Source organism: Schistocerca cancellata, chromosome 12, assembly GCF_023864275.1.
Source record: "Schistocerca cancellata isolate TAMUIC-IGC-003103 chromosome 12, iqSchCanc2.1, whole genome shotgun sequence".
In the NCBI taxonomy this organism is placed as follows: Eukaryota; Metazoa; Arthropoda; class Insecta; order Orthoptera; family Acrididae; genus Schistocerca; species Schistocerca cancellata.
Window position 1 is genome coordinate 103,006,998 of NC_064637.1, and position 26,706 is coordinate 103,033,703.

The 26,706-nt window shown below is 44.4% G+C and overlaps 1 protein-coding gene and 1 pseudogene across 1 annotated transcript in view; both read left to right on the forward strand.

The window, feature by feature from the left end:
- The window catches only part of LOC126109867 (unconventional myosin-Ib), a 458,138-nt gene that overhangs the window by 148,341 nt on the left and 283,091 nt on the right, over nucleotides 1–26,706 (forward strand). The window contains exons 3-4 of the mRNA XM_049914933.1: nucleotides 5,245–5,367; nucleotides 5,527–5,603. Of these exons, the coding sequence (XP_049770890.1) occupies nucleotides 5,245–5,367; nucleotides 5,527–5,603 (200 nt within the window). The remainder of the gene's footprint in view (nucleotides 1–5,244; nucleotides 5,368–5,526; nucleotides 5,604–26,706) is intronic.
- On the forward strand, nucleotides 8,657–8,774 carry LOC126109939 (5S ribosomal RNA; annotated as a pseudogene).

The window sequence follows — 26,706 nt, forward strand, 5'->3', positions numbered from 1 at the left end:
AACTGCACATACGGTTCACGTCCACGCTGTCGCGGCATGCTACCAGTGTTAAAGACTGCGATGGAGCTCCGTATGCCACGGCAAACTGGCTGACACTGACGGCGGCGGTGCACAAATGCTGCGCAGCTAGCGCCATTCGACGGCCAACACCGCGGTTCCTGGTGTGTCCGCTGTGCCGTGCGTGTGATCATTGCTTGTACAGCCCTCTCGCAGTGTCCGGAGCAAGTATGGTGGGTCTGACACACCGGTGTCAATGTGTTCTTTTTTCCATTTCCAGGAGTGTATAATCAACTTCGCTGTCCAAACTTCCAGGACATGTTCAGAATTGCTTGGACACATGCATGGATTTGACGGTCTGCACGTGGTAAATTTTGAAAAAGTTAAAAACATATGTTTTGACAGAGCACAGGGAAAACTGTGCGACTGTGAAACTGTTGCATTCATTTGTTGCAGTTTATGTGACAAACTCTTATGTTCACTTTTTGGGAGTGATTATCACACCCACAAGAAAACCTAACTCGGGCAAGAGAGAAGAATCTTGTTACCCATACGCCAAGTGTACAAGTTAGGTGGGCCGACAACATCTTCCTGTCATGCGACGCACATGCCGTCACCAGTGTCGTATAGAATATATCAGACGTGTTTTCCTGTGGAGGAATCGGTTGACCTATGACCTTGCGGTCAAATGTTTTCGGTTCCCATTGGAGAGGCACGTCCTTTCGTCTACTAATCGCACGGTTTTGCGGTGCGGTCGCAAAACACAGACACTAAACTTATTACAGTGAACAGAGACGTCAATGAACGAACGGACAGATCATAAATTTGCGAAAATAAAGAAAATAAACTCTTCACTCGAGGGAAGACTTGAACCAAGGACCTCTCGTTCCGCAGCTGCTCGCGCTAACGACGGGACCGCGGCGCTCCTGAGCTCACACTATCCTTGATGTTGCATATGATATGCATAGACTACTCAGTTTGTATATTTTGCTTATTTTTTTCATAGTTCCACACAACTTCTTCCTGTTTTCTCGATTGATCTGTGTTCACTTTTTCAAGGCCTATCCACTGTGCTAACTTACAACTAAATCTGAGGGGGGTGCGATGGGGAGGTTCCCTTGTCAGGAAGACATCGTCAGATGTTGATTGTCGTCCAAGAAGTTCCTCATTAAGAACATTGTCTCATTGTCTGAATTTGTTGACAAGAAGCTCAACATTGTTCTTTGTTGGTGACCCTTTTCCGTATCTTGGACCGTACAGTTCACCCACCTCCTCATATGTCTTACCACCAAGTTTCCAGCAAAGAATGGCTATTATTTCTTCTTGAGAGAGCACCCCAAAGAGCTATGAAAGGAGGAACTGATTATGTCAGTGAAATGAAAACGAGGCATATGGAAATAAGTAAGTTAATTGTTCATTATTTCACAAGTAATCGCCATAACTGTTAATATATTTATCTCACTGTGAGCCAAGACGGTCAGTGCCGTCATAAAGTAATGTTTACGGCTATTTACAGAACCATGATAGTCAGCAGGCATGCACCTCTTCCTCTGAAGCATATCGACAGTCACGAATGTCTTGCATCAAGCTCCAAAATATGGATGTGGCATGGGGAGAGATTGGGACTGTATGGAGGATGTGTAAGGGCTTCCCTTCCACACCGTATTCGAAACGACCTTGGCAGCATTTGGGTGGGTATTATCCTGCAGCCGAATGATGGCCTCTGACAACATTCCCGGGAGTTTGAACTTGATGTCATGCTTCAATTTTTGCAGAGTATCCACAGATGGCTGTGCATTAATTCTGGCGCCATGGTCCAGAAAGTCAATGAGCAGCGGGCCCTTGCAGTCAAAGAAGGAGCTCATCATTACTTTTCTGATGTCAACGGCTTTGGATTTTTTCTGTGGTGGTGAATCAATGTGCTCCTGTTTGCCTCTATCGCTTGCTCTCCAGCTCAGAATGATGACACCATATTTCATCTCCCGCTACAGTATGGGACAGGAAACAATAGTCTTCGTCATGACACCATTCCAGGTGCTACAGTGATATCGACAATCTATTCAACGTCTGCTCCTCCATCAGGCTGTGGGGAACCCACTGTGCACAGATTTTCAACAACTTGTGACCTCCACTTCTCTCTTTGCTTCGTTCCTTTCGCTGATCTTTCCTCTTATTTCTTCCTCCTTCGTGCCGCGGCTGTATCTCAATATTTTCAATGCAGAAATATGGTGAGAAGGGGACACATGTTTGCGGTGGTTCACGATATCGTAGTGCTGTGAGGGAGCATCACTCGTGCCTCTGGTTTGATAAGACTGACGACTGACGACTGAAGTACGAACATTTCTCAAAAGAAAAACAGGTATGTGCTCTCTTTTCTTTTAAAACTATAAATAGTAGCGTAGCTAGTACTATCCATCGTTCTCCTAAACTGAATGAGCGCGACACCACTAATGAAGTTTCAACCTCGAAAGAAGTTCACTAATACCAATTACACTCCTGGGAATTGAAATAAGAACACCGTGAATTCATTGTCCCAGGAAGGGGAAACTTTATTGACACATTCCTGGGGTCAGATACATCACATGATCACACTGACAGAACCACAGGCACATAGACACAGGCAACAGAGCATGCACAATGTCGGCACTAGTACAGTGTATATCCACCTTTCGCAGCAATGCAGGCTGCTATTCTCCCATGGAGACGATCGTAGAGATGCTGGATGTAGTCCTGTGGAACGGCTTGCCATGCCATTTCCACCTGGCGCCTCAGTTGGACCAGCGTTCGTGCTGGACGTGCAGACCGCGTGAGACGACGCTTCATCCAGTCCCAAACATGCTCAATGGGGGACAGATCCGGAGATCTTGCTGGCCAGGGTAGTTGACTTACACCTTCTAGAGCACGTTGGGTGGCACGGGATACATGCGGACGTGCATTGTCCTGTTGGAATAGCAAGTTCCCTTGCCGGTCTAGGAATGGTAGAACGATGGGTTCGATGACGGTTTGGATGTACCGTGCACTATTCAGTGTCCCCTCGACGATCACCAGTGGTGTACGGCCAGTGTAGGAGATCGCTCCCCACACCATGATGCCGGGTGTTGGCCCTGTGTGCCTCGGTCGTATGCAGTCCTGATTGTGGCGCTCACCTGCACGGCGCCAAACACGCATACGACCATCATTGGCACCAGGGCAGAAGCGACTCTCATCGCTGAAGACGACACGACTCCATTCGTCCCTCCATTCACGCCTGTCGCGACACCACTGGAGGCGGGCTGCACGATGTTGGGGCGTGAGCGGAAGACGGCCTAACGGTGTGCGGGACCGTAGCCCAGCTTCATGGAGACGGTTGCGAATGGTCCTCGCCGATACCCCAGGAGCAACAGTGTCCCTAATTTGCTGGGAAGTGGCGGTGCGGTCCCCTACGGCACTGCGTAGGATCCTACGGTCTTGGCGTGCATCCGTGCGTCGCTGCGGTCCGGTCCCAGGTCGACGGGCACGTGCACCTTCCGCCGACCACTGGCGACAACATCGATGTACTGTGGAGACCTCACGCCCCACGTGTTGAGCAATTCGGCGGTACGTCCACCCGGCCTCTCGCATGCCCACTATACGCCCTCGCTCAAAGTCCGTCAACTGCACATACGGTTCACGTCCACGCTGTCGCGGCATGCTACCAGTGTTAAAGACTGCGATGGAGCTCCGTATGCCACGGCAAACTGGCTGACACTGACGGCGGCGGTGCACAAATGCTGCGCAGCTAGCGCAATTCGACGGCCAACACCGCGGTTCCTGGTATGTCCGCTGTCCCGTGCGTGTGATCATTGCTTGTACAGCCCTCTCGCAGTGTCCGGAGCAAGTATGGTGGGTCTGACACACCGGTGTCAATGTGTTCTTTTTTCCATTTCCAGGAGTGTAGTTGAAATAAAAAAAAGGTCATCCAATCCAGAAGTGACTCACAGTTAGAGTAATTAGTTTCTGATGCGTGTGTAGTGGTCATTAATACTTAAAAGATCCTTTCAATAATTCTGTCACTGTCTGTTTATGAGTTGCTAAGCAACGTATCAACAAGCTGATTATGCAATGATTAATATGTGTCGTTTCCCGACAGTAAATCGCTTCTCGCTTGCTTTAAGCATCAAGACGATTACTATGCCGCTCATGCTAATGTCCGTAAATTGTGGTTAACGTTACTCAATCACACACGCGACGATAACGTCCGATATCCAGCCGTTTATCTTACTCCTCGCCGATATTTGAGAATTCGCGCGCGATTTGTTTGCACCAAAGTCGGGCCGTGGTTCCCTAGAATAATTTTTAAATTACCTCCGGGTTGTAAATTAACAATTCTATGCCCATTCATGAAAGTTACAGAAGATCCGCACTCGACTACTTCATCGCGCACTCTGAAGTTTTTGTTCTTACAAAGAGAAAACATATCATGCATAATGCAACAAGCTTATTTGCTATGCCAAAACATATTTATATCTAGTTCATTAAAACTTATGCCTTATTAAATGTTGTAGATAGTTAAATTCTTTACTCTGTAAATAATCAATAAAATTTAGAACTGAATTACATGTATTAAAAAAAATTCTCAACTTGATATGGCGTCATGGTTGAAATGGCTCTGAGCACTATGCGACTTAACTTCTGAGGTCATCAGTCGCCTAGAACTTAGAACTACTTAAACCTAACTAACCTAAGGACATCACACACTTCCATGCCCGAAGCAGGATTCGAACCTGCGATCGTAGCAGCAGCACGGTTCCGGACTGAAGCGCCTAGAACCGTTCGGCCACATTGGCTGGGTACTAAGCCCTGTCTGAAAGGTCAATGAGTAGCTGGCAGAGTACATGAGCACGCGTGGCCAGGCTACAGTGTTCTGGGGTGCCGGCAGGTATGCATTGGCTGTTTGGTCTGTTCCCCCAACTGACCAACCCAGTCTTACTATGCCCTGTTCAAATAGTTCAAATGGTTCTGTGTATTAGGGGACTTAACATCTGAGGTCATCAGTGCCCTAGAACTTAGAACTGCTTAAACCTAACTAACCTAAGGAGATCACACATTTCCATGCTCGCGGCAGGATTCGAACTTGCGACCATAGCAGCAGCGCGGGTCTGGACTGAAGTACCTAGAACCGTTCGGCCACATCGGCCGGCTACTATGCCCTGTGCGAAAGGTCAACGAGTAGTTGGCAGAGTACGTGAGCACGCGTGGCCAGGCTACAGTGTTCTGGGGTGCCGGCAGGTACGCGTCGGCGGCGTGCGCCTACCGCTTCCTGCGGGATCGCCACGAGGACCAGTGCGTGGTGGTATCGGGCGAGAGCGGCGCGGGCAAGACGGAGGCGGCGCGCCTCGTGCTGGCCTTCCTCTGCGTGCCCTTCCACCAGCCGCGCCACGGCCGCCACCACCACCCGCACCACGCGCCGCACCACGCGCACCAGCACCACGCGCCGCACCACCCGCACACGCCCACGCACGCGCCGTCGCCCGCGACCGCGGGGGCGTCAGCGGTGGCGTCGGCGGCGGCGGCGACGGCGGCGGCGGCGGCAGCCTCCGCGGCGGCCATCAGGGAGAGGCTCGTCCAGTCGGCGCCGCTGCTCGAAGGTACAGCGCACGCAGAAAGGCCTGTCCGCTTGACGCGAAGGTGTGGAGAGTGGTGGGGGTAATGGGCAGGTGCTGTAGGGGAAATGCTGAGCGCTGGAGGGGAAGTGCTGCACTAAGCTGAAGCCCACGCTCACATTTTCTGTATCTAGTTGCGGGGAGTGGGGGTGGGGGGGGTGGGAGGGGGGATTTTGGGGGGGGGGGGGACTCCATGCCCACACTTGCATGGTGGCCATTCAAAACGTTCTGCTATCACCTCTGCTTCGCTTACTATCTAAAACGAATTTCGTCGAAAATGCAGCGGTTTATTTTCGCCTGGCTTGTTAACCATTTGTAATGCCCTTGCCACAGTGGATAGACCGGTTCTCGTAAGATCACCAAACTAAATCGCTGTCTAGCGTGGTTGGCACTTGGATGGGTGACCATCCAGGCTGCCATATGCTGTTGCCATTTTTCGGGGTGCATTCAGCCTCGTGATGCCAGTTGAGGAGCTACTCGACCGAATAGTAGCGGGTTCGGTCAAGAATACTATCTTACGATTGGGAGAGCGGTGTGCAGACCCCACGCCCCTCCTATCCGCATCCTCCACCAAGGATGACATGGCGGTCGGATGGTCCCAGTAGGCCACTCGTGGCCTGAAGACAGAGTGCTTTGTTAACCATCTGTATGAGTGGCGTGCAATAATAAAAACTACTTACATGTTAGGGGTAAACCTTTTTAGTTTTCTAACATAGTCTCCTTTAAGACTTCTACACTTCGTCCAACGCTGTTCTAATTTGTTGATCCCTTCCGAATAATAGGAATTGTCCAAGTCTGCAAAATAGCTATTAGTTACTGCAATCACCTCCTCGTTTGAATAAAATCTCTGTCCCACCAGCCATTTCTTCAAATTGGGGAAGAAATAGTAGTCCGAGGGAGCCAAGTCTGGAGAATAGGGGGGGTTGTGAAACGAGTTGGTATGCAATATCCACTAGTTTTCCGACCACAACTGCTGATTTGTCTGCTGGTGCATTGACGTGACGGAAAATGACTTTTTTGCGGTCCAATCGCCGGCATTTTTCTTGCAGCTCGGTTTTGAAACTGTCCAATAACGATGAATAATATGCACCTGTAATGCTTTTACCCTTTTCCATATAGTCGATGAGGATTATCCCTTGCGATCCCAAAAGACAGTCGCCATAACGTTTCCGGCCGAAAGAATGGTCTTCACCTTTTTTGGTGCAGATTCTCCCTTCTTCCTAGATTGTTCTTTGGTCTCAGTAGTAATGTATTCATGTTTCATCCACAGTGAAAAAACGACGCTTAAAGTCATGTGGATTCTTCCTGAACAGTTGTAAACCATCCTTGCAACACTTCACACGATTCCGTTTTTGGTCAAGCGTGAGTAATCGCGGAACCCATCTTGCGGATAGCTTTCTCATGTCCAAATGTTTATGCAAAATATTATGTACCCATTCATTCGAGACGCCCACAGCACTAGCACTCTCATGCACCTTAACTCTTCTGTCATCCATCACCATACCATGGATTTTACCAATTATTTCTGGAGTCGTAACCTCCACAGGGCGTCCAGAACGTTCAGCATAACTTGTGCCCATATGACCACTCTGAAAATTTTGAATCCACTTACAAACTGTTCTAATCGAAGGTGCAGAGTCGCCTTTAAGTTTATCAAGCTTCTCTTTAGTCTCCTGAGGCGTTTTGCTTTCCATAAAGTAATGTTTAATCACCACACGAAATTCTTTTTCGCCCATTTTTTGACAATCACTCGACTTCCTTGATTCATACGAATGCCAAGCAGAAAGAAATAGACCAATATGACTGAAACTTGGTGTGCGTTCTCTCCAAAGATGCTACTAACTAAACATGACCTCGATACGTGCCGGTGGTGCCATTTCTCGGACTTTACACGGACTTTTCAAACACCCCTCGTAACTTCCAGAGGATCATCATCAATGGCGAATATTGAGTAAAACCTACACATTTCCCTGGTAGCCATATTAAAATTTGCTTCTTTTGCCGAGATCCAGTGGAGTTTAGACAGTCTCACCTCTACATGTTGTGCAGACGTAGCTGCAAATGAATTCTGAAGAAGCGATTTATTAAGTTTATTAAATGAAGAAACGAGGAAAAGTAAGGTCAGTAGCTTATGAAACAGCACAATCTCGGTACTAAATAAACGTGTAATGTCTTCACTTATGTTGTTCCAAAACCCATAGCATCGCTCATTTCACCAGCTGTCGATGGCCCTAAAATGCGTCTTTCATCGAAAAAGGCTGTATTTAATGGAATAACATGGTTGATAATAAAGTTTTTCGTAATGACCATATCACAAATGCTCTCCTATCTGCGTGCTGTTATTTGCCAAAATTTCATTCCGACATCTCAAACCGTCTATGAAAGATGATGAACATTGTGGGTATTTCACTCTGGCGCGGCGCGATCGCAAAAGAGTATGCTACGTCACATCGATTTTCTCGAGGTTGGTGACAGATAGAGCCCTCCAGCCAAGCCTAAAGAAAAATTCCTAGGACAGCTAAATTTCATATGCTGCAATATATTATGCAACGTAAAATCATAGCGACCTCTATTAATCATTACAAACTTCCTTCGAATTTCGCGCAGTTTCTTACTTCCATGTAAATACCACAATAACTATGACCATTAATGAAATTATGGGCGCATCATGATGAACCTGACATATAAAGCCATAAGTAAAGCATAAATGATTCTTTTTTACCGTATAGTTTCTGTAAAATCGTTTGAGAAAAATTTAGGGCGTGCGCCTAGATTCTGTTACTGCCGACCGGCCAAAAGGTTACAGTCAGTGTCGGCCTGCCCTTACGAACAAACAAATAAACTCGCCCAACGTTTCGAAGAAAATTGATCACTGCGCGTCGGTCACTTTATCCTGCACGGACTATACCACTCTGGCCCTGCAGCACTCCTTCTCCTCGGCACAGAATAGGCCACCAAAGTGAAAGTAGCTATCTACCCTACTTTATGGTCTTCGAAACATTGCCTCCAAAATTTAGGTCTGCCTTATACTCGAAATTGGCAACGGCCTTGTCGCAGTGGATACACCAGTTCCCGTCAGATCACCGAAGTTAAGCGCTGTCGGGCGTGGCCGGCACTCGGATGGGTGACCATCCGAGCCGCCATGCGCTGTTGCCATTTTTCGGGGTGCACTCAGCCTCGTGATGTCAATTGAGGAGCTACTCGACGGAATAGTAGCGACTCCGGTCAAAGAAAACCATCACAACGACCGGGATAGCGGTGTGCTAACCACACGCCCCCCCTATCCGCATCCTCAACTAAGGATGACACGGCGGTCGGATGGTCCCAGTGGGCCACATGGGGCCTGATGACGGAGTGCTTTATACTCGAAATTAATATAAAAATGCCCAGTGCTTGATTTAAAATTCCCGCCAGTCTTAAAAATTTATTCGATGCCACGGGAAATCTATCTCTATCTGGCAACGTTGGGTTCAACTGACAGCAGCAGTGCACACACGCGATGGGAATTCAGCAGCTTGCTAACACTGTCTCCCTCCCGCCCCGCCACTACAAACCCAGAACACTGTCCAGCCTATGATGCGCCACTGCAGCATACGGAGCCAGTGAACTTGAATTGAAAGTGATTTGTGTTCCAGTAACTGTACAATACACTATTGGCCATTAAAATTGCTAAACCAAGAAGAAATGCAAATGATAAACGGGTATTCATTGGACAGATATATTATACTAGAACTGACATGTGATTACATTTTCACGCAATTTGGGTGCGCGCCGGCCGTGGTTGCCAAGCGGTTAAAGGCGCTACAGTCTGGAACCGCGCGGCCGCTACGGTCGCAGGTTCGAATCCTGCCTCGGGCATGGATGTGTGTGATGTCCTTAGGTTAGTTAGGTTTAAGTAGTTCTAAGTTCTAGGGGACTGATGACCTTAGAAGTTAAGTCCCATAGTGCTCAGAGCCATTTGAACCAATTTGGGTGCATAGATCCTGAAAAATCAGTGCCCAGAACCACCACCTCTGGCCGTAATAACGGCCTTGATAGTTTGGGCATTGAGTCAAACAGAGCTTGGATGGCGTGTACAGGTACAGTTGCCCATGCAGCTTCAACACGATACCACAGTTCATCAAGAGTAGTGACTGGCGTATTGTGATGAGCCAGTTGCTCGGACACCATTGACCAGACGTTTTCAATTGGTGAGAGATCTGGAGAATGTGCTGCCCAGGGCAGAAGTCGAACATTTTCTGTATCCAGAAAGGCCCGTACAGGACCTACAACATGCGGTCGTGCATTATCCTGCTGAAATGTAGGGTTTTCTCAGGGATCGAATGAAGGGTAGAGCCACGGGTCGTAACACATCTGAAATGTAACGTCCACTGTTTGATGTGCCGTCAGTGCCAACAAGAGGTGACCGACACGTGTAACCAATGGCACCCCATACCACCAACACGCCGGGTGATACGCCGTATGACGAATACACGCTTCCAATGTGCGTTCACCGCGATGTCGCCAAACACGGATGCGACCATCATGATGCTGTAAACAGAACCTGGATTCATCCGAAAAAATGACGTTTTGCCATTCGTGCGCTCAGGTTCGTCGTTGAGTACACCATTGTAGGCGCTCCTGTCTGTGATGCAGCGTCAAGGGTAACCGCAGCCGTGGTCTCCGAACTGATAGCCCATGCTGCTGCAAATGTCGTCGAACTGTTCATGCAGATGGTTGTTGTCTTGCAAACGTCCCCATCTGTTGACTCATGGATCGAGACGTAGCTGCACGATCCGTTACAGCCACGCGGATAAGATGCCTGTCATCTCGACTGCTAGTGATACGAGGCCGTTGAGATCCAGCACGGCGTTCCGTATTACCCTACTCAACCCACCGATTCCATATTCTGCTAACAGTCATTGGATCTCGACCAACGCGATCAGCAATGTCGCGATACGATAAACCGCAATCGCGATAGGCTACAATCCGACCTTTATCAAAGTCGGAAACGTTATGGTACGCATTTCTCCTCCTTACACGAGGCATCACAACAACGTTTCACCAGGCAACGCTGGTCGACTGCTGTTTGTGTGTGAGAAATCGGTTGGAAAATCTCCTCATGTCAGCACGTTGTAGGTGTCGCCACCGGCTCCAACCTTGAGTGAATGCTCTGAAAAGCTAATCATTTGCATATCACAGCATCTTCTTCCTGTCGGTTAAATTTCGCGTCTGTAGCACATCATCTTCGTGGTGTAGCAATTTTAATGGCCAGAAGTGTATTTCTGTTGGTAGCTAGTTTCGCAATGGAAAAAAATAAAAGGTATCCATATGACGCGGGCTATAAATTGAAAGTAATAGCGTATGCGGAAGATTGTGGAAACATAGCAGCTGAGCAGCATTTCGTCTCTCCACCAACAGAAACGAAAACATTCACCATTGGCGGGCTAGTAAAGAAGAATTGAAAAAAACGAGGGAAGACTAAATGTGTAAATAGAGTACTGAATGCAAAATGGCTAAAACTAGTAGATGATGTATTGAAATGGATTGAAGGACGCCGTCAAAATGGCACTGTAATTAATACAAAAAGGGTTCAAATACTTGGTCGTAAACTAGCGCTACAGTGGAACTTAATAGACTTTAAAAGGTGGAGTTGATTGTTGGTACAGGTATATGAACAGGGTGATTCTAGAAGTCGATCAAGGGAGAAGGGGGGCGCTAATGGCTGGGGAGGGGGATTTGGGGGGGAATGGAATATCGCTTAACAAAAGGAGAGTCGGGGGTCCTCCACAGACAAATTGGTAAAATTTGGTGTTGCTTAAAGTAGTTTTTGGAGTTCAGGGTAAAAACGTGTCTACAGATGTGTGTGCCCGAGAAAATAATACGATTTGACCCAGATGTCTGGTGATTTCGAAGTTTTTGTCTAGGGTCAGCAATTTAAGTGTTGGTAGGCATACCCCGCATATTTAGCTTTCTTGATTATTGTAAGTGGTACACTTTCATTAATATACATCCAATGTATATTAATAAATAATAAGACGCCCATTTTAAGTTAAACGATATTTATTAGTTTAGATAGTAAGCTGTATGCCGTTCTTATTCCTTTGTTAAATTGAGTTTGAAATACATTGCAACGTATATTGCTATACAATTATTAAAAAAATAATTGAATCTGTTGAAGCAATATATTCTCTGATTTCTGAAGTCATTTTATCCAGTGTAATATGGTACTCCCTTGCCATCGCCCCCGTATATGAAGCGTCATGGACTTAACATGCGAACCAAAACCAAAATATCCCAGAAATTACGCAAAAGTTTGAAGAGAAAATATTATCTTTCTGTCGCTTTATTAAAAAACCATAGTGGGACTAAGCCCAGTAGCGAACAAGGACGAAACTCCTGTGACATTTGATGTGCCGAGTGATAGAACTCTTGCCGTGAAAGGTGCTAAAACTGTAACTATAAAAACAAATGGACATGAAAAAAGCACTACACTGTTGTGGTTTCATGTTGTGCTGACTGTACTAAACTTAATCCAATGATCATTTTCAAGCGCAAAACGATGCCAAAACCTTCTAAAACACCGCCAGGTGGTGTTGTTCACGTACATGACAGGGACTGGATGAGTCTGGTATGAAATTATGGATTAGCAGAGCGTGGAAGAGAAGGACAGGTGCTTTATTGAAGAAGAGTTCTCTTCTTGTGCTAGATCAGTGTAGTAGTCATTTGAGAAATTCTATGAAAGAGAAACTGAGACGGGGAAACACAGAGATTGCTGTTATTCCGGGAGCACTTAATTCACAATTGCAATCCCTTGGTGTCTCGACAAATAAACTATTTAAAGGGTACATGAGAGAGGAATGGAGCAGATGGAAGATGGATGAAACCCAACATGAATTCACGCCGAAGGGAGCTTTAAAACAACCTTCAATCAAACAAGCGTGTCAGTGGATAAAACAGTCGTGGTCTAGAGTGAGAGAATACATTATAGTTAATTCTTTCATGAAGTGCGGCGTAAGTAACGCTCTCGATGGCAGGATGACCCTCTTATACAGGGTGTTACAAAAAGGTACGGCCAAGCTTTCAGGAAACATTCCTCACACACAAGGAAAGAAAATATGTTATGTGGACATGTGTCCGGAAACGCTTACTTTCCATGTTAGACCTCATTTTATTACTTCTCTTCAAATCACATTAATCATGGAATGGAAACACACAGCAACAGAACGTACCAGCGTGACTTCAAACACTTTGTTACAGGAAGTGTTCAAAATGACCTCCGTTAGCGAGGATACATGCGTCCACCCTCCGTCGCATGGAATCCCTGATGCGCTGATGCAGCCCTGGAGAATGGCGAATTGTATCACATCCGTCCACAATATGAGCACGAAGAGTCTCTACATTTGGTACCGGGGTTGCGAAGACAAGAGCTTTCAAATGCCCCCATAAATGAAAGTCAAGAGGGTTGAGGTCAGGAGAGCGTGGAGGCCATGGAATTGGTCCGCCTCTACCAATTCATCGGTCACCGAATCTGTTGTTGAGAAGCGTACGAACACTTCGACTGAAATATGCAGGAGCTCCATCGTGCATGAACCACATGTTGTGTCGTACTTGTAAAGGCACATGTTCTAGCAGCACAGGTAGAGTATCCCGTATGAAATCATGATAACGTGCTCCATTGAGCGTAGGTGGAAGAACATGGGGCCCAATCAACACACTACCAACAATGCCTGGCCAAACGTTCACAGAACATCTGTGTTGATGACGTGATTGCACAATTGCCTGCGGATTCTCGTCAGCCCACACATGTTGATTGTGAAAATTTACAATTTGATCACGCTGGAAAGAAGCCTCATCCGTAAAGAGAACATTTGCAGTGAAATGAGGATTGACACATTGTCGGATAAACCATTCGCAGAAGTGTACCCGTGGAGGCCAATCAGCTGCTGATAGTGCCTACACACGCTGTACATGGTACGGAAACAACTGGTTCTCCCGTAGCATTCTCCATACAGTGACGTGGTCAATGTTACCTTGTACAGCAGCAACTTCTCTGACGCTGACATTAGGGTTATCGTCAACTGCACGAAGAATTGCCTCGTCCCTTGCAGGTGTTCTCGTCGTTCTAGGTCTTCCCCAGTCGCGAGTCATAGGGTGGAATGTTCCGTGCTCCCTAAGACACCGATCGATTGCTTCGAACGTCTTCCTGTCGGGACACCTTCGTTCTGGAAATCTGTCTCGATATAAACGTACCGCGCCACGGCTATTGCCCCGTGCTAATCCGTACATCAAATGGGCATCTGCCAACTCCGCATTTGTAAACATTGCACTGACTGCAAAACCACATTCGTGATGAACACTAACCTGTTGATGCTACGTACTTATGTGCTTCATGCTATTACTGTAGAGCAATGAGTCACATGTCAACACAAGCACCGAAGTCAACATTACCTTCCTTCAATTGGGCCAACTGGCGGTGAATCGAGGAAGTACAGTACATACTGACGAAACTAAAATGAGCTCTAACATGGAAATTAAGCGTTTCCGGACACATGTCCACATAACATATTTTCTTTATTTGTGTGTGAGGAATGATTCCTGAAAGTTTGGCCGTACCTTTTTGTAACACCCTGTATATGAAGAGGACAACGATGACGACGAAGAGGAAGAAGAAAAAAAAAGGAGAAGCAGAAAGGTCAGAGGACGATTTTCAGGGATTGTAATGATCAGTTCGGTTTTTCAGATTAAGGACTTTTTTAGTCAGGGTTTGCACTCGAAAAACAAAAATGGTAGAAAAGTTACTTTTTTAAAAAAAATTGCATAACAATTAAGGTGCGTCTTATAGTTCGTACAATAGCGGTATGTAATCTCTATACATTGGAGTAAATTAGTATTAAGGCACGTTGTTATTTATGGAAAAATCGTTTAATTACGAGTACGTATTCCGTATTGCGCTCATTCTTCCCGCACAGTTGACAACAAAGCAAAACAAAATACTTTCGCCATTCGAATTAGGCCGAGTCTCTAAAAAAGAAGGCCGTCTTTCGCGCAGGAAACAGTCGAAGGTTGTATAATGGCAGGTCCTCTAGATGACGTGCACAGTTGCAAGGACACAACCTCCCTTGGAGAAAGACTGTGAGGTACCTCTGCGTAGCCGGCAGCGGTGGCGAGCATTTCTAGTCAGACCGGAACCGCGCGACTGCTACGGTCATAGGTTCGAATCCTGCCTCGGGCATGGCTGTGTGTGATGTCCTTAGGTTAGTTGGGTTTAAGTAGTTCTAAGCTCTAGGGGACTGATGACCTCAGATGTTAAGTCCCATAGTGCTCAGAGCCGTTTGAACCTCTGCGTGACGCTAGACAAGCGCTTAACTTGGAAGTACAACATAGAGGAACGCCGCAAGAAGGCGCTCGGCGGGATGCAGATCCTATATCATGTCCTCAGTTACAACAATTGCCTATACCCAAGCACTGGCGTAACCATCTAACAAAATCTAATTAGACGAATACTGAAATATTTGTACCTTGCATGGGAATAAGCGGCCAGATCTATGATGGAACGTCTACAGAGCACTTAGACGAGAGCTACAGTTCCACTGCATTCCCTCGCAAAAACTGCAGACAGAGACAAACTGCAAACGCCGTTCCATACCTGGCGGAACAGTTTTATAACAAAGCTAGGGCATCGCGGAATGAATTAATCAGTACCCTAGGTCAGTACGATCAAACCTTCCATTGGTACAGAAGACCTAAATTGCTACTCATCGAGTAGCAAATGGGTCAAATGGCTCTGAGCAATATGGGACTTAACATTTGAGGTCATCAGTCCCTTAGAACTTAGAACTACTTAAATATAACTAACCTAAGGACATCACACATTTCCATGCCCTGGGCAGGATTCAAACCTGCGACCGTAGCGGTCGCGCGGTTCCAGACTGAAGCGCCTAGAACCGCTCGGCCACACCTGCCGGCTGTCGAGAAGCAGCAAAGTCTCTAAAAACCAAAGAACACTCAGCATAAACGCACATTGACGGACAACACTCACCAGTGAAGGATATGTCCAACTGGACCTTAACCACACTCATCCTCTCAGGCTAGAGGAAGAAATATAGTAGTACATTCAAGAGCCAAAGAAATTGGTACACCTGCCTAATATCATGTAGCGCCCCCCGCGAGCACGCAATAGTGCCGCAATGCCAGGTGGCATGGACTCGATTACTGTCTGGAGTAGTGCTGGAGGACACCATGTATCCTGCAGCGCTGTCCATAAACCGTGAGAGTACGAGGGAGTGGAGATCTCTTCTGAACAGTAACGCATCCTAGATATGCTCAATAATGTCTGGTGGCCAGCGGAAATGCTTAAACTCAAAATAGTGTTTCTGGAGCCACTCTGTAACAGTTCCGGGCGTATGGTGTGTCGCATTGTCCTGCTGGAATTGCTCAAGTCCGTCGGAATCGATACAGCTGATTAGACAGGATGCGTACGTACACTCTTTGACATAAAACTCGACCGGCGGCCGGCCGCTTCAGAGGCTAAGTCCGCGCCGATCGCGACATGGGACAAAAAAACTGGCCAACTCGCTAATTCTCTAAGTCCGGTTATCTGCACAATCTGGCAACACTGTAGACTGCGGCACTTCCTGGAGGAAAACTTGTCCCAAGATAGAGAGACTCTAGGCTGATTACGCCTGTGGTCTAGCGGTAGCGTGCGTTGTTTCTGTTCATAATGTCAGTGGATCGAGAGCAGCTGGCATAAAATATTTTTATAGCCTCTTCTGTCTGAATGCTGAAGACGTGAATGTAATGGTAGCGCAGATTCAATCTATTTCGCTTTGTGACATACCGATATCAAAATTTTATCTAGTAACGATTTTGCGGCAGATTTCCTGCAGACTGTCCTCCTCTGGACGCCGTATGCGGCAAAGCTCCGGGATCCATTTGCTGGCTACTGGCAGCGGCCGTGGAGACAGCAGCGGCGCTGCACTCCCCCGTTCTTTATCGAAAGCGCCTGCTACGGCTCATCGCTTTTGATGATTTAAAACGCTTTATTATTAAATGTTGCTCCACAGAAAATTTCTACAATTTCCATTCACGCTCAAAAGCAACGGAGACAGACGCCTTGATTAGTAGGCGGGTAATCGGCACGAGCTGAGTATGGCCCGAAATTAATTTTATAGACTGGGACGAAATTAAACCACCTCACTACATTCGATGAATTTATAAATGCTTCATACCTCGTTTCTTTTCCTTTCAAACTTAATTATTTGTGCAACTTTTGGTCAATGTTTGGATTGTTTCGTCAAGCCAGAGTGAGCGTCTGTGGTGTATAGTGTATTACAGTTCTTGTTTCATTCCTTATGGTAAGTCTATGCGATAAACTGTGTGAATACCTTGCAATGCATGCTCTGTAGCAGTGCAGGCACACTGCACATTTGGAGTTCCATGTATGGGTTCATGAAGTATTTATTGTTGATCGGAAGTGATAGTTAAGGTCATCAGATTTAAACCAGAAAAATGTGTCGTTTTGAAGGTTTCAGAGAACGGAAAGGAATTGCTAACGCCGGTGCTAGAAAACGTCTACAGTTAAATGCTATTGCAAAAATTTAGAAGATGGGAACCATATTAATGAACATGTGCACTTCATAAACAACCTTCTGACATGTTAGACCTATATGACGAACAGAGCTCAAATTTATATCGTTGACAGTCGGTTTGAATCTTTTCAGGACCAATTTTACAGTGAAGCACCTTGGAATTTGCAAAGCAGAAATCCATGATATTAACTTAATTTACTAAGTCGAAATCGGACGAAGATTGATGTTTAAAGGCATTCTTCAGATTTCGCATAAGAAATTTTTACTAGCAGTTTGCAACTCCATTAATTAAAATGGAAAATAAAAGGTTGTAGTCAGCGGCTTCTACCGTGATTCGAACTTATAGTACAAGCACTGCAACGCACAAGGGAACCTCTGAGCTAACGACACACTGGCGGCCAGAGGCGGACTATAGTCACTGCGATGTTGCCTGAGCCTCAAAACGCAACCTTAAACACACAAACAGAGGAGGTGGAGATTACTGTTTTAACGTCCCGTCGACAACGATGTCATTAGAGACGGAGCACAAGCTCGGATTAGGGAAGGATGGGGAAGGATATCGGCCGTGCCCTTCCTAAGGAACCATCCCGGCATTTGCCTGAAGCGATTTAGGGAAATCATTGAAAACCTAAATCAGGATGGCCGGGCGCGGGATTGCACCGTCGTCCTCCCGAATGCACACACAAACAGCTGTTACTTATGTGAAGAACGCCGTTCTTGGAGTCCAGAAATTAAATATACTTTCTAATTGTGTCATCTTGCAGTGGATTATAACGTACGAGTCTTCGATGTGGAAAACGAATGTCAAGTGAATTTAGCGAGGTAACGCCGACCTACACCCGGAAGTAAATGCACTATCAGAGTGTTGACAAATACTTGCTACGACGCTGCCATTTCTCGGCTCTCTGACGAGGCAGCTCTTCAGCGAAATGCTTGCCGTGATTCTCCGATACGGTTCTTCAGAGTGGAGACGCGCGCGCACGTTTGGTTTTTATGCGGCGTTCTCCCCTGATGGTTTCTGACGTCGCCTTGTGGGCTATGTATACATATGAGACATTCAATTATCATTAATCCAGAATGATACAAGTTTCAGCTTCCGGCGTGGAAGAAGGCTGTTGACGCCGACATTATATCATTTCAACGTAGGGAAAGCAAAACGGATCATTCAATGTTTCTCATTCAACATAAAGCATGTGAGATAAATTTCCGTAACGTTCATAATCATCTAAAAATACAAACGAAGTAAAAATACACCGGAAGCTTATTCGAATTGAATATAATGTAAGATACCAAACGCTTTGCACCCCTCGATGTCGAATTTGTCCACTTGCAATCGTTTGCAGCTTGCACATAGAATGTCATGATTACCACGAGAATGAAGAAATATGTTGGTAAGGATGGAAGCAAGAAGAGACGCAGTCAACAAATATTCTATTCCTCATGGCATTCATTTCATTTGACACGTAAGAAGAGGTAAAGCGGGAATTTACTTTCGTTAACACGAAAGATATGCCGCACATATTGATAACGAGGAAGTCTGCGTCTTCAGACGTTTCCTCCTTGAAATCTGTATGCTCTATTATATACTAAGTAGCCCGATCATTGTTTCAGTAATGTTACCCTCTTGTTTCACCCCGTAACGATGAACAGATTCCAAATGCATGTCCCTGCGTGAAAGTAGCTGTTCGAACCCTTCCTGGGTTGTTTTTTGTGTTTTATTGCTTGGAATTCCTGAAGCAGACCACTGTGCCTTCCCCCCTCGTGGGTTAGGTCTCAAAACTAAACCGCTTTGTATCCAATGGCATAATTTATTCATACTGCATCAGCATAAGACTCTTGCGAGTGAGAGAATGACAATAACAATCGTAACAAGAACAAGCAAATAATGAATGATGTTCATTCCAACGCAGAACGAGAATGGCTTTAAATATAAAAATCTATATCTATATCCATATCTATTGATCTTTGAGTTGGCACAATGCAAATATATTCTTAGCATTTAGTTACTGAATTTGGTTCTGGATGTTTGCAGAGAAAAGGAAAAGTCGGTACTTCTCGCTAGTGTAATATAATGTGAACCAGCAACTACCCTTTCCTTAGAACACGACTCAAGCAGGTCCTCAAGTAGGCACTGCAGCATTCTGTTCCCTGACATTGCTCTGATGACGGTTAATGCAGATAGTTCCGATTATGAAATACAAAACGTATTGCAGATTAGTTCCTAGGATAGTAACATTAAATTTGCGTTGTAGACGGCACATGAACGTGACGGCTATCCATATTACTCATCAATATAAAAAGACAATATTTTGGGAATTTAGCAGGATTACTCAAAATGAATTCTGAAATTGGGTGACTGACCGCACAGGTGCTAAACGTCGTCAAGAGTATACGATGTCCTAATCGCATTAGGAATATGAAGATCGTCTTCGACAGCTCGCAACTTTCACATTGCTATCTCCACCCTACTCCAGACAGCTCTCGGTGGAGTTGCACTACGTTGCCGATGTTATGGAAGACCTTCAAACCGACAACAGACCACATATTGAAAAATACAAGCGAATTCTCTTGCAGCGTAAGCTTATTGTAACTAATCTAAAAATTATTGGAGAGGAACATTCAAAAAAAGTAAAATGTTACACACTGTTGACGTCAAACGGACATTATCTATGTCCTGTCTTGTGTCCTACTCATCTATAATATCAAGTGTACTATGAAAATGATTATATATAATGGATTATAAGGTAATGCATTGATACCAGATGGTGGGGGCCGGCCGATGTGGCAGTGCGGTTCTAGGCGCTTCAGTCTGGAACCGCGTGACCGCTACGGTCGCAGGTTCGAATCCTGCCTCGGGCATGGATGTGTGTGATGTCCTTAGGTTAGTTAGGTTTAAGTAGTTCTAAGTTCTAGGGGACTGATGACCTTAGAAGTTAAGTCCCATAGTGCTCAGAGCCATTTGAACCATTTGAACTATTTAACACAAAATGACATTAAAAATTTAAGTTATTCACGAGCAGCTAGTTGAGAATATGTATGAACATTAAATGACACGACGAACCGTCTTGTTCTGCATATGGATTCAAACCCAGCTCATGCAGACTAAGCAAAGATATAGTGACTGACGGAAACTAACAGTCATTCCTGATGAGGCACACAGAGAGTGATATACCTCGATTTTAGACAGTATCAGTTAGCAAATATCAACTTTAAATTGCATAACGCAAACATTTTTAACAGACGCGAATTCCTACCCAGCATCTATTGTCCCTGTTAACGAACTACGAGAGACGTTAAATATTGCTTCTTCACAAGTAACTTACTTGAAATGCCGTGAGGTAAAGCTGTGTGTTGGACACGGATTCGAACCCGGAACCTAATCGGATTGCTATTGAAGCACAGTCAAATGTGACATATCGGAATTTCGCGGCAGTAACTAGATGTTTTAACTGAAATGACGAGACGAAACATTAATTTTTTCCTTCCCAGGACTCCAACCCGGCACCTATCGCTGTTATATTCTAGAGAAAACTAACGTTAAATATGGGTTTGTTGCACCAGCAGTGACATGTGAGCATGTTTGAACTGAAATAATATGACGAAGAGTTCAGCGCTCACTGGGAATAGAGCCCCACACATATCGTTGTTGACTACACACAAAGAGACGTCAGCTACCGAATTTTTCTCCACCAGCTGCTCAGAATAGCATCTTGAACTTACAGTCATCTCGCAAATAGTTCTGTCTCTCTGGGAGTTAAAAACGTCAGATATCGTTAGTGTTGACAGCGAATGAAAATACATTAAAAATCAAAATTATTATCCACCAGCAGATAGGTGTTCTCATGCTAGAGCTTGATAATACATAATTAAATCTTTAGTGCCGGGCCAGGATTCGATCCCATTCACGCATAATGTGTGAAGGTGTTGAGGAATCTGCAGTTTTGAACAAACAACAAATTGTAGCCGAGCTGTATTGCCACGAAGGGATCAAATTCCGCGTTAAGGGCGGTCTGAGTTGCATTCCCAGTTCAGAACCAATTTTATCGACATACAGAAGCTCAAATAAAAGATGGAATAAGTGTCCTGTGACCATACATATCGTTTGTGTCGTTACTTGAAATAAATAACTAGTATAAGAAAGGTTACTGGTGATAGAGTTTCTACATGTCGCCACTCCAGACTTTATTGTGGTTCAACCTACCGTCTACTTGGTAAAGAAGGAATATCATCTTTAATGTGAATTTTCAGACCACGCAGCCATTATATCTCCTTCACTTGGTGTAGCCAGGAGAGAATGGAATCTGTCTCTCCCTATCTAAAATCATTGACGGAAGTGGGAATCGAACCCAGACCATAGGTATAACAACCTACCATCCGTCCAACAGACCACGAAATCCTCTTCTCTGCGAGTCATTTTTCTATCGTAACGCAGTTGCGCCACACTGGATGAGAATTCTGACACACAGGCTCCCTGTAGTAATTTGCAGCATGTTCAGTAAATTCATTTACTTGGTTGACCGAATCACCATGAACTAGTTGCCTCGGCTACCCAGTGCATACATTCGACTATTTTGTAATCACAGAAATAAAATCACGTTACTGCCACCTACACACAACTGCCAACATTGTAGGATGCATAAGTTTAAATAGGAAGTGTTCCTTTCCACTTGAGCTATTCTATTGCGCTATCTGTTACTAGAAAACGTCGTTCAGTCCAAAAGAAAAGCTGTAACTGTTTGTCTCTCAGAAGTCAAGACCTGGCCATATGCATAATCTCACAGTGCTGTGGAATCCAAAAGTTCTGGAGGAATAGTTGCCGAGCTCTGGAGCTGTTGTAGCTACGTGTCAGCTTGTAGCATAGATAAGATGTTGCGAGTTCGAATACATTCAGTGCTACATTTTTTAAAACGCAATTCTGCTCTCTGCTGAAGTTATCAATCTAATGGAACTTTGAACATAATTCCCTTCACTTCTCAACCCAAAGTAGTCGCATGTGGAAAAAGGACTAACTACTGTGACATTTTGTTCTATTCAGGTTTAATAGACAGCAGGCAGCAGATGCATCTCGAAGATGTGCAGGGAGAGCGCATCGTGCCATAATATGTCAGAAAAGTATTTTCTACATTAGCCATCGTGTGGTAGTGATATTTTATTCTTCTTCAAACTTTGATTGTTAGCTTTAACTCAGAGCAAATTTTCTACATGCATGTAATCAATAAACTGCATGTGCATTGTCAGACTGTCATAGGTAACATCAGAGAATTCGCATATATCGTTGATGATTAATTTCTCTTTCATGTTTACTATTGTTTTAACAACACTAAAGGAAACCTTACGAAAATTGTGCACTGTATTATAAGAAATGAAATAAAACTAACCATGATAACCTTACGACGAAAGTATCTGTACACAAGCATGCCTCTATCGACACGAATTAGTAAAATACTACTCACTTAGATTTTGATTGGGTCTGTGTTTAATTGGTATGCTGTGTCATACTCAAGAGGTATGCAAATGTGGCATTTCATAAATATAGTTACGTATTCCTAGAAACGCAAAATTCGCTTGTCAGCAGCGGAAAGAGGCGTTACCTGTTGTGCAGCATTGTAAGTTTTTCAACATTGCACTATGAGCTGAAAGCATTTTCTTGCGATTTCCTTATTGATGTTTGATCTGACTGCTTGTAGCTCTTTCACAGAAGGGATAAAAACGTTTCAGTCAGTGAGACTGGAACTGCAAACCGTAACAGACGCTGTTTCACAGGTCAGCACGTTACCACAGAGCTGGCGAGGAGGTATGGGTCTCAGCTTCCTATTACGACGGCAATAGTAACTAGAACTCGTAAACCGCTATTTAAAGGTCGAGATTAGTTGCGATTTCCACCTGCAACGACTTTCCTGGGCTGAAAGCCGTAAATTTTCAATCTTTTGTTACCCTTCAAGCTATAATAACTCAGATTATTCAATGGAAATGACAGGTAAAATCAAGTGAACTTTGAGGCTTAATTCCGTGCACACCAGGAAGTAACTCGTCGATCACAGAGTTGCCAAACATACGTTGCCTTGTTGCCAAATCTCAGTTACAGTACCAGCAGGAAGAAGACGAACCGATGTGATCCTACAGCGGTCTGGGAAGTGACCATAGCTGGTGTCTCCAAGTCGCGGCTGCTACGGCCTGGAATACGTAATGCGTCTGATTCGCTTTCTGTAACTAGGTTTAGGGACTGGAGCGTAGTTACTAATAATACTCAGAACTGACTGCAAACTGAACATCATAAATCAGTAACTCTCATTGTTGTTTTTATATTTCTTTCGTAAGTGCACTCAAAACTAAGCAAGTCATTCACAGGCGTTTTCGTGCCTCGCCGATAGTCGAGCACAACATACAAATAAAAATAAAAAAGAATGTGTGTGTGTGTGTGTGTGTGTGTGTGTGTGTGAGAGAGAGAGAGAGAGAGAGAGAGAGAGAAATAAAAAGCAATGAGAGAGAGTGTAAAAAATTGTTGTAAAGAAATTGAATCATGGTATTTAAAGAAATCTTTCATTAAAATGACACGTTCCACATCATTACGAAATGTCGTATTCATGATGTATGGAACAAGAGTTAATCTAATGTAATCTAATCTAATCTAATCACATCATATTGATGATGAGGAAAGGGGCGATAAAAATTTTGTCGATATGTGCTTTCGGTCGCCAGACGTCATATTAGCTGGTCTCGCGTTTTACCTCAAGACTACGGTCGTGTTCCATCAGCGGTATGAATAAAATGATATTAATAATAACAGTAATAATCGAATTATCCGGCAACTTCACACTTCACAGTGGATTTTCTCGAACTAAGAAATTTGCTGAATTTGTGAAAAATCAAAATGGCTTCACATCCAGCCTATGATGTCTAGAAGAGTCTTTACATCCTGCTGACATGAGAATAGCATAATCTCTGCGTCAGAAGCTTGCTTCTACTTGACCATTTAATAGACTCGCATTTTTTCCACCGTGACTAATTTTGTAAGCTAAGCACATCATCCGTTACAGCACACTCCTGGGGTTGGGTAATGTGGCCACAATGGTCTGGTGGAACGAGCTATCACAGGTGCAATGCGTGGGTTCAGGCATTTACTTTTAAGAGGCACAAACAGATTTATTTTACCTCTGGTTACCTTAAGAGAAAGACGTTATAATCCAGAATCCGCATTAAACATCACGTTCCTTCATTACCAACTGGGCAGAGCCGGTTTACGTTGGGAAATGACACAGTGGAAGTCATGGTAAAAAGAAATACAGTCGCCAGTAAGCTTACTTACATTAGAAAATTTTATTTTATTTGATGAACCGATAGCCATTTAAAGGGACAGGGCTCTTATTTTACTTGTACTTGATTGAACTAGAGACGTTTAAAAATTTGGTGCTGGACTGTGATTCGAATTCGTATCTCCTCTTTCGAGGATCTGAATCTCTCGGAACAGTATAGTTCAGTCATTTCGTTCCTTTTCCCAAGACTGCAATCTTCTCTAGGTCTCCTCCAAAGGTAAGTATGTGGGTCTGAAACCTGATCCAGTACAAAAATATTCATAATTTCATTTCTAGCTTTATCAAGTGCACACCCACCTGCTAGTGAAAATTAACGCGCAATTTCAATGTCTGTTCATGTGTTGCCAACAATCGCAACAGGTGTCGTTATTTCTGGTCAAACACGCACACATCTTACTGTTCATGAGTAAGCAACTGATACTTAAGCTATATTCGTGGATGCACGGTAGGTGTGCAGTTCGATTGTCGCTTAGGCACAAAAGTTTGTATCCTTATTTTACATTCAGACACCTAGCGGCTCGTAAGAAAAACCGATACGTAACATTTGATTTTTCTTAGTTAACAATCGGATTACGTGTTGGGTTCGTATCTCCGTCACAGAACTTCACATCATGCACTTCATCTTTAAATGCATGCACACTTTACTTCAGAATGGAGGTATATCAGACATCTTTCGTGGTTAGATAACAGGGATGAAAGAGTTTTGACAGGAGTCACGGTTTATTACAAAAATTGTCGTCTTTTATTTTCAAGTTTAGATGTGGTTACTGGTATTGGCAAAAATTTCGGTAATTCATGACTCTTCATGACTAATCATCAATATGATGTGATTAGATTAGATTAGATTAGATTAGATTAACTCTTGTTCCATAGATCATGAATACGACATTTCGTAATGATGTGGAACGTGTCATTTTAATGAAAGATTTCTTTAAATACCATGATTCAATTTCTTTACAACAATTTTTTACACTCTCTCTCATTGCTTTTTATTTCTCTCTCTCTCTCTCTCTCTCTCTCTCTCTCTCTCTCTCACACACACACACACACACACACACACACACACACACACACATTCTTTTTTATTTTTATTTGTATGTTGTGCTCGACTATCGGCGAGGCACGAAAACGCCTGTGAATGACTTGCTTAGTTTTGAGTGCACTTACGAAAGAAATATAAAAACAACAATGAGAGTTACTGATTTATGATGTTCAGTTTGCAGTCAGTTCTGAGTATTATTAGTAACTACGCTCCAGTCCCTAAACCTAGTTACAGAAAGCGAATCAGACGCATTACGTATTCCAGGCCGTAGCAGCCGCGACTTGGAGACACCAGCTATGGTCACTTCCCAGACCGCTGTAGGATCACATCGGTTCGTCTTCTTCCTGCTGGTACTGTAACTGAGATTTGGCAACAAGGCAACGTATGTTTGGCAACTCTGTGATCGACGAGTTACTTCCTGGTGTGCACGGAATTAAGCCTCAAAGTTCACTTGATTTTACCTGTCATTTCCATTGAATAATCTGAGTTATTATAGCTTGAAGGGTAACAAAAGATTGAAAATTTACGGCTTTCAGCCCAGGAAAGTCGTTGCAGGTGGAAATCGCAACTAATCTCGACCTTTAAATAGCGGTTTACGAGTTCTAGTTACTATTGCCGTCGTAATAGGAAGCTGAGACCCATACCTCCTCGCCAGCTCTGTGGTAACGTGCTGACCTGTGAAACAGCGTCTGTTACGGTTTGCAGTTCCAGTCTCACTGACTGAAACGTTTTTATCCCTTCTGTGAAAGAGCTACAAGCAGTCAGATCAAACATCAATAAGGAAATCGCAAGAAAATGCTTTCAGCTCATAGTGCAATGTTGAAAAACTTACAATGCTGCACAACAGGTAACGCCTCTTTCCGCTGCTGACAAGCGAATTTTGCGTTTCTAGGAATACGTAACTATATTTATGAAATGCCACATTTGCATACCTCTTGAGTATGACACAGCATACCAATTAAACACAGACCCAATCAAAATCTAAGTGAGTAGTATTTTACTAATTCGTGTCGATAGAGGCATGCTTGTGTACAAATACTTTCGTCGTAAGGTTATCATGGTTAGTTTTATTTCATTTCTTATAATACAGTGCACAATTTTCGTAAGGTTTCCTTTAGTGTTGTTAAAACAATAGTAAACATGAAAGAGAAATTAATCATCAA